The sequence below is a fragment of the Pan paniscus genome, chromosome 8 (genome assembly GCF_029289425.2).
Source record: "Pan paniscus chromosome 8, NHGRI_mPanPan1-v2.0_pri, whole genome shotgun sequence".
NCBI classification, from domain to species: Eukaryota; Metazoa; Chordata; class Mammalia; order Primates; family Hominidae; genus Pan; species Pan paniscus.
In genome coordinates this window covers 83,887,731-83,896,698 of record NC_073257.2, presented here as the reverse complement: position 1 = coordinate 83,896,698, position 8,968 = coordinate 83,887,731, and the positions used below count along the sequence as shown (strand labels likewise).

The following is an 8,968-nucleotide window of genomic DNA, read 5'->3' as shown; positions in this document are numbered from 1 at the left end:
CGCATCCAGTGAAATCTGCCCAGAGGCAGAGAAGGGCCCTGCTCTTGGGGATATTCATAACCCTGAGGGGTTTACTGCCCAAAGTTGAGGGTCTGGTCAGTGGAAGCAAATCTTCAAGGGTCCAGTGCTCCTTGGAGGCAAGCTACCCTGGTAGGCACTGTGGGCTGCAGGACCCCTGCTTGCTAGCTCTGCCCCATCCCCACCTTGGCTCGGCCAGGCATGGAGGCAGTAGAGGGGGGGTCTTGAGAAGGCAGCGGGAGCAGCCCTTGTGGCGAGTCCCATATACACTGTCCCGGGAGGATATGGAAATAGAGAGTCCTGCCCTTGGCCTTGGAAGCAGCCCCGGGCCTAAACCACCTGTGGCTCCCAGAACCCATCCCTGATTATTGCTTGCTCTTCAGCCTTTGTGCAGGCTGAACCCCAGAATATGCTTCTTTCTTGGCTGTGCTAACCAAGACTGACCAACAAGACTCGGCCCAGGTGTCACCTCCTCCAGGAAGCCTTCCCCAAGCCCTTCTCAGTGCCCCATTGCACACCAGTGTTTTCATTGCCTCCGTTACTCAACTTCATTTCTTCAGGCCACAGACCACATTTTCTTCATTTCTGTATCTCCAGTGCCTGGCACATAGTGGCCATTCAGGGACAATGGCTGAATGAATGAATGAGTGAATGAGTGAATGAATGAATAAATATGGTTTAGTGCTAGTTTCTCTATGTCCCTATGGTCACTGCAATTCTTCACTGAGGTGTCCCCTGCAAAAACCAAATGATAGCAATATTTTCCCAACTTGGAGAAGCAGGGGGAAAAAATTGAAGAGGGATGGATTCTTTTCGACTTAAAATTGTTTTCCTATACATCTTTCAAGTTGGTACCTGTTGCTGTTTATATTATGGTCTGGAAGAAAGCATCATGGTTCAGCCCAGGAAGCCCCATATATATTCCCCTGGAGATGGATGGCCTCAGAGTCCCTGGTCCTAATCATCCTGAGGGTGTTTTCTGGGGCCTCAGGGAGCAGAGATGGTGATGACCAGGATGAGCAGGGCAGATGCTACCCAGCTTCTCCTGCTCTCACCAGGGAGCTGGTATGGGCTGAGCCCTGCTTCAATGAGAGCCAGAATGTCAGGGGCTGACATGTGAGGTGGGAATGCTTATGGTCCCCAAGGGGCTGGGATGGGTCCCTGCAGAGGGTTTGGCCAGCAGATGGAAACTCTTTTTAGCCATGGGGACCAATCCCAAGATGCTAAAGGATTGCTTGGATAATGGCCCATGCATTCTGGGTGATTAATTGTGGCCAGGGTGATTTTCCATTTCTTCAATTCCCATTTATTCTGGAGACCCAAAGGAAGCCTGATTTTGCCTACAAACTGCAGGGTCTTAGAATGTTATGGATCCCACCAATTGTCTCCCTGAGAGACCCTAGGACTGTGGGGGTTGGAGTGTGGGTGGGGAGTGGGGGTGGTGTGTTGACTGGCCTGCATTAGGATTGGGGAGGGCAGTGTGGCAAATGCTGTCAGATGCCCACCCCAAATCCATTCTCCACTTCTTCCTCACTGACAGAGGCCTGCTTTTGTGTGGGCAGGGATATATCTGGCCCCCAAATAATATGCTGACCATGATAATCCTGTCCCTCCTTTTTTCTAACCTCCCTTGCAGCTAGGGTGCCCACGTGAGCCACTTCTGGCCAAGAAGACACAAGCAGCACTCTGGAGGGTGGTTCTGGGAAACCTGTTGCTTTCCTGATAAAAGGGCAGAAGTAGTTGCCTTAGCTCTTTGCCATCTTTTTGTCATCTTCCTGCCTTGGATGCTGACTTGATGCCTGGAGTTATAGTAGCTATCTTGCCACCATGAGGGAAAGGCCAAGAAACATGAGCTCTGACACCACTGAGCCTGAAATCCACATTCTCTGTAGAATTTTTGCTCTGTGGGAAAATGCATTTTGATTCTTTATGACTCCATAGTCAGTTTCTGTTACTTCACAAATGCTATTGAAGGGACGACCAAGATGATCCACCCTGAAGCCAAGTGCAGTGGGGTGGGGTCATGTCGAAACTGGGTCCTCCCACGTTAACACAATAAATGATACCCCTCTCTGCCCCAGCCCCACCCTGCCCAGTGAGTGACACGTGTCCTATAAATGTATCCTTGTTTAGCCCACTGGCTGTGAATGGCTGAGGTGGCTAGTGATGACACTGTGCAGCCATGGGGCTAAGGATGCCCACAGGGGTGCCCAGAGTCAGTCTCATTTCCTGGACTCCTCAGAATGTTGTGGTGGGGTGGGGATTCCTGGATTATTGGCCCAATCCCAATTCCTGGAGTTATTGGACCAACATCTCCAGAGAAGCTCCAGACAAAGAGCCCTGCCCAGACCTGGTGTGACCCCGCCTCCCACAGTGCTGCTGGCAAAGGGGAGAGGTCTAACCTGCTGTGAGAGGGACAGAGCTGGGGCCTCATTTGCAATCAGGGTCCTTCCAGGAGACAGATTATAAAACTGTCCCTGAACTATTCACCTTCCTTGTAACCACACTCTTTGCAGTGTGACTTTGTAGCTCATTCCTTCAGAAGGTAGAGTTTATTTTCCCATAGCTTGAGTCTGGGCTGGCCTTGTGACTTGCTTTGGCCAAAAGATTGTGGTAGAAGTGACCTTATGCCAGTTCCAAGCCAGGGACTCAAGAGGCCTTGCATGCCTCTGCTGTCTCTTCTGGACACTTTCCAGCCCCATAAGAACAGGCACGGGCTAGCCTTCTGGAGGATGAGTTGTCCCTGTCACCCCAGCTGCTAGCCAGCCAACCCTCAGAAGCATAGCACCCTGCTGACAGGCAGCTGCCCACATACAAATGCAGAAGCCCAGCTGAGACCAGAAGAACCACCCGGCTAAGCCATGTCCAGATTGCCAGCCTGCGGAATTAGCGCTAACTATGTGGTTATTGTTTTACTCCTCTGTTTTGTTTGGTTTGTAAGGCAGCATTATTGTGGCAATAGAGAACTCATAACAGTCCTCCTCCTCCTCATGGTTTACCAAGTGCTTCCACAGATATGAGCTAATTTGATTCCCCAAACAACACCTATGAGGTAGATATTATCTCCCTTTTGCAGATGACAAAAGCGATATGCTGAGAGGTTCTGACTTGCTCAAGATCATGCAGCCAGCCACAGTGCTCCTGACTCCAAATTCCCTGCTTTCAGTTTATAAGCCACTCCCAACACAGCTCATCAGCTCCTAGAGATCTCCATCCAGCCCTTGAGGACCACAAGTCCTTCCCTAACCTGGCAAACTTTGAACATTGCCTTGGGCAGTGGTGCTGTTCATTCGAGCGTCAGTGTGAACCACAGACACAAATCCCTTCCCACCCTGACGTGTTGTGACAGCATGCCACACCACACAACGTAGGGGAAGAGGGCCAGAGAGGCACCCTTTCTGTAAGACACCACCATGCACATTGGTGTGACCTCACAGTGCATAGGTGGGCAAGTGAAGCAGGGGCTAGATTCATACCCACTTGCTCCCTGGGCCAGGCCCCAGTACAGAGGCTCAACCTGTACCACCCCATAGAGCTGCTCTGTGAGAGAAAAGAGGACTAAACAGAGCTTCTGAGTAGCTATAGACTCGGGAGGCCAAACTAGCACCCCAGCTTTGCACGCAACAGGCCTCCGTAAGGGGAGGCCATCTTGGGCAGATGGACTAAAGGCAGATGGACTAAAGGAGTTGTCAAGGATTCGCCTGCTGTGTGGAATTCCATTCCCACCCATCTTGTTCCCCTCACTCGGAGGCGGAGCTGCCCTGGCCCACCCGCTCCTCCCTGTGGCCACCCCCATCGCTCACCGACAGGGTTGGGGTGCCCTCGTCCTCCACAGTGACCACCAGGTGGTAGAAGCTCTGGCGCTCGCGGTCAGGCGGGGCAGGCCTTGTGGCGATCTCACCGCTGATGCGGTCCATGCGGAAGGTCATGTCCTTGTTGCCTTCGGTGATGTAGTAGGACAGAACGCTGTTGATCCCGATGTCACGGTCAGTGGCTCTCACCTGGACCACAGCAGTACCTCCACCCACGTTCTGGGAGGAGAGCAGGAGAGCGGTCATTCTGGACTCAAGGCATTGGGGCACAGTCTGGCACCTGCTCCTGTAGCCCAAAGGCTCCCCCTGTACCTCCCAAAAGCTTTGCTGCATCTACCCCAGAGCAATGATGGAGATAATAAGGATGATAGCAGCGAACATTCTGTGAGCACCTCTGATATGCTGGGGCCTGCATTAACTCACTGGGTCCTCTCTCCAACTCTGTGAGTTAGGTACTGGCATCATCATCCTCATTTACAGAAGAGAAAACTGAGGTGCAGGGAAGGAATGTGTGCAAGTCCACACAGCCAATCAGTGGGCTGAAGTGAGGGAGTCTGGCCTGAGAGCTAGACTCCAGCTACATGCCATCCTGCCTTCATGAACGTCCAACCTAGCATGATACCCAGCAATGCCAGGGCAGATCGGAGTGGCTCAGTCTTAGGGCTGAATAATAAATACATTTTTTAAAAAAGCAAGCTCCCGGGGTAAACCTCAGTTTCCTGTCTGGTGAAAGGCAACTTTCTTCTTTTCCTCTTTTCTCTTCTCTTCTACTCCAAAAAGATACTGCATTCTAGGATCCGGGCTAGGCATTAGGGATATCACTATGAATGAGCCACAGTTCCCATCCATGAGATCTGAGGGACCAGTGGGCCAGGCAGACATTTAAACAGGGGCTGCATGGTTGGCTCATGCCCACGGTCCCCCCGGATGTCCAGCTATATGGGCCCTGGGGCTGCCCTCACCTCATTCACACTGACATTGTATCCAAAGGGGCTCTCGATGACTGGAGGGTTGTCATTGATGTCCAGGATGGTCACCTGCAGGATGTGGTCCTTCTTCCGTGGAGGGGTGCCTCGGTCAGAAGCCACAACCTGCAAGGAGGAGGGCAACTGGAGTCAGGGCTAAAGCATGGCAGGCAGGATTGGGAATATGGAGTCCAAAAGGGCTGTGCAATCAGTGGGGAGCATTTGGGAGGGCAAAGAGACTCACTGAGAACCCCTGGGTGGACTGGCCAGCCCTGGGCTCTCCCCAAAGCCTTCACCTTCTGCCCCATGCTGCAAATGATTCTTGCCCAATCGTCGTCTGACTTGGGATCCTTGTTTGGAATCTGATTAGCATGTACCTAAGCCTTGACCTCCCGACATACCTCTGACTATTCTGGGCTGTGCCAGCCTTTGACCATGACCCTGGGCCTGCAACCTGACCCAAGGCTCCTGTCTTTAGCTTCAAAGGCCTCTGTCCCATGCACTCTGTCCCATGATCTCTGGCAAACAGGAAAAGAGCCTCAAGTAATATTATAAGCAATGAGTTGGCGCCCTATGGCTGAGCCTGTTCCTGGGAGCCTTGATGCAGTCATAAGTGCTGCAGGAGCTGAGCCCTCTGCAGAAGTGCAGCCCTGAGGTTCCCAGAAAGCCCTTGGCAAACATCCCAGCCATGGCCATTCTGCAATAATGATAGCCTTCGTGGCTCCTCAAGCCTGCACTTGCTTCTTCCCTCCACAGGGCAGGCCAGACGGGGATTTTTTTGTACATTGCATAGGTGGGGAAAATGAGGCCCGGAGTTACCTGTCCAAGAACACACTGTATTTGTAGAAGAGTTGGGGCTCTCCCAGCTCCACCAGGCTCTCCCTCATCCTCCTGGCTCTTACAGCAGGGGAAGACACCTCAACTACCTCCTTCTGGGTATCTAAGGTCCCTCCCAGGTTTCCCTATCCTGGGTCAGCCTCACTGTGCTCTTGGCCCCGATGGGTGCAGCTGGCCCCATGTTACTTGGTGACAGCAGGGGCACTGACCACCAGAGTGTGCTGATGGACAGGCTCTCTCCTGGATGGAGAGTAGTGACCGGTCTAGGCACTTAGCCTGTGGTCTCTCAGTCCAAGGGAGGCCAGGCCCCACCTGGAGGATGTAGTGATCCAGCTCTTCTCTGTCCAGGGGCCTGGCCACAGACACTTCACCAATGGAGTCATTGGTGGTGACGATCTCAAAGGCCCCCACGATGTTGCCAGAGACCAGGGAGAAGACCACCTGTGGGGAGAAGAGAGGGTGAGGGGTGAGCAGGTGTGGAGGAGAGGTGGCCAGGTCAAGTCAAGGGGGACCCCCTGGTCCTCCTCTGCCCACTTGGGCCCTCTGTTGAGCAAGGGCTTTTGGGAGTGCAGTGTTTTAAGCAGAAGTGATTCATCTCCCTCAAAATGGGGGTGCAGGCCCATGGAGGTAGTGTAGCACCCATGGAAGGTTCCGGGGCTAGGAGATGTCAGTATCCTGGCCTGGAAGAGTGGGGCTTGAGTCCCATGACACTGATGTCTTCCCAGGGTAGAGGGGATTGTGCTCACGCTGCTGGGGCGGGCACACGCTGCGGTGTTACCTGGACTCTACTTGGTTCTTACGGCAACCTTGACAGAAAGCAACTGTTCTCAGTTCACAGAGAAGAGGCTCAGAAACATGGAACAACCAGCCAAGGTCACACAGCTTGCAAATGCCAGAGGTCTGAACCTACACACTTTTGTCTCCAAAGCCAGCATCCCTCGACCCCCTAGACCATGCAAGCCATGCTAACACCCGCAAACACACGGCCTAGTGCACGGAACAGATGAAAGCTGTGTGAACACTGGCGGGTTTCGTCACTTCTCCCTCTGCACTCTGGGGTGTCCAAACCTGCAGCGACAGCAAGCGCTTCCTGCCATGGGGCTGGGCCTAGGAAGCAGGAGGGAGGATGAGCATGTCCTCTCAGGGAGCTGGGGCTGCGTGGGGAGGAGTTACCCGGAAAACAACTTCACTGCGGGGCTGAGCCTTGGCTGGCCTTCGGGCTCCATGTCCACATGACCCAGGCAGGGCCACCGGCCTACATAGCTCTGAGGCAGTTCTGTCCCTTCTCCCTGACCACAGACTGGGTGATTGCAGGGGCAGAGACCGGAAGAACCTGGTGCTTGGTGATGGGGGTGGCTCAGAAGGCCCCTCCAGCTGTGGGAGCTGTGGGAGCCCCGCTGACATGGTGGATCCTGGCTGTTTCACTCGGTGGCCCACCTGCCCATTGCTGCCAGCGTCAGGGTCCCAGGCCTTGACAGTAGCCACTTGCTGGCCCACAAGGCAGTCCTCAGGTATGCTGACCGCCGAGTCGGAGGTGAAGTCAAACCGGGGGCTGTTGTCATTCTCGTCCAGCACAGTGATGTAGACCTGAGGGTGAACGTGGTCAGAGACCTACAGCCTCCTTCCCCTCCTTGGCCCGAAACACCTGGGTCCCACCGTGGGTCCAGTAGGGACCAGAACCCCAGTGGGTTCTGGAACATCAGCAAACCCTCAGAGCCCACCGAAGCCTATCCTGACTTTACAAAGGAGGCCCTGGGCCCATGGCTCCTAGCAGTCTGATTGGTGTGGGGTGGCAGGTAGACACACTTAAATCTTGGCTAGGAGGGCAAGGGAAGAGGCCTGGTGGGGAGACTGTCAGAGGTGGTGGGGAGACTGTCAGAGGTGGTGGGAACAGGAGAACTGAAAAGCCAGGCCATGGCTAAAGTGGATGGAGGCTAGGAATGCTGGTCTAGCATGAGCAAAGCTTCCCGTTTTTCATGAAAAATAAGGAATCTAGATTTTAAAGTGAAATTGGCTGATGAGTAATAAAATTTAGAGAAGAAAATTATGTGTGGGCTGTCCAAAACACATCTGGTGGCCAGATATTGCCCGAAGGTGTCTTTGTTTGCAACCTTGGGCTTAGAGGGAAGGAAATGGGCCCAGGAGCAGGAGGGGGCTGCAAGGTGGCTTGGTTCCAGTGGGTAGAAGGGCAGATGGGGAAGGCATGTGAATTTCTGACTGTCAAATAAAAACCAGGCATGCAACAAATGGCACGCAAGAGCATATTGTTTTGTGTCTGTGGCTCGGGCTTCTTGTGGAGAGGCAGGAGAGTGAAGGCCTGCCGCGGGTAAGGCCTCCAGTCCACGGACGGCCACAGGCCACTGCGGCTGGAATCACAGGTACCCAGGGGTTCACTGATGAGGGTGTGAGGGGGGTTGGAGGAGCTCAGGTTTTAGGTATCCCAGGACAGGCCTTCTCCCACTGCCCTGCCCCAGGCCAGACCCCATTCTCTGCTTCCCTGCATGTGGGGTTCAGGGGCTCCCAGGTCCTGCTGACTCTGCACAGGACTCATGGGGAGCCGGCTAAGCCTGTGCATGCTGCAGAGGAAATTCCATGTCATTCTTCCTTCTATACAGGTTTGACTGCTCAGTCCCAGCCACACTCCCCTATCTGTAGGCAGCTCTCAGAAGTATAGGAGAGTGAGCCTGGGCTTCGCAGCTAGGCCAACCCAACCACTTATGAGCTGCACGATTTTGGAAAAAGTTATTCAAGCTCTCTGATTTTCCATTTCCTCAGCTGAAAATCAGAATGACACCTGTTGGGAGGAATAACTGAGCAAACAGAAAGTGAAGGGGTGGCACCTACTCTTCCCTGTTCCCGCTTCCTGCCTGGCAGACATTCATGATTTCTCTTGCCAAGACTCTACCCATCTGTCATGAGTTTTGCTATGGAGTTCCCTGAGGTCCCTGAGCCCCAGTCCGCTCATTTGAAATGGGAAAAACAATACTTATCACACTGTTCTCAGGGTGAAAACAGACAAGGGTCCTTGTGATCGGATCCCTCCCAAACCCCCTCACTCTAGCTAAGGCCTCATTTAGACTCGCCGTGGTTCCTCACACCACAGGGCCTTTGTGCTTGCCGTTCCCTCTGCCCGAAATGCTCTTCCTTTTTAGGCTGGGTTAACTCTCATGCATTCTGACGCTCTCAGCTTGAGTCCCTTCCTCAGGGAAGCCCTCTTCTAGTTCCCTGACACCTTATTATAGGCTTTCTCTCAGGGCATACATTTACTGCTGTGATCATTTATTTGATCAATGTCTTTCCCTCACTGTATCGTACACTTAGGAAGGCAAGGGATAT

General features: G+C 53.4%; 1 protein-coding gene across 3 annotated transcripts in view; it reads right to left on the bottom strand.

The window, feature by feature from the left end:
- Positions 1-7,878, bottom strand: part of LOC100983880 (cadherin-23) — a 77,461-nt gene extending 69,583 nt beyond the window's left edge. For 2 of the 3 annotated variants that reach the window (XM_063607722.1, XM_057298923.2), the window contains exon 1: positions 3,822-7,878. In XM_063607722.1, the coding sequence (XP_063463792.1) occupies positions 3,822-4,163 (342 nt within the window). In that variant the 5' untranslated portion in view covers positions 4,164-7,878. The remainder of the gene's footprint in view (positions 1-3,821) is intronic. The other variant, XM_034930761.4, reaches the window with a different exon arrangement.
- Positions 7,879-8,968: the final 1,090 nt, after the last annotated feature.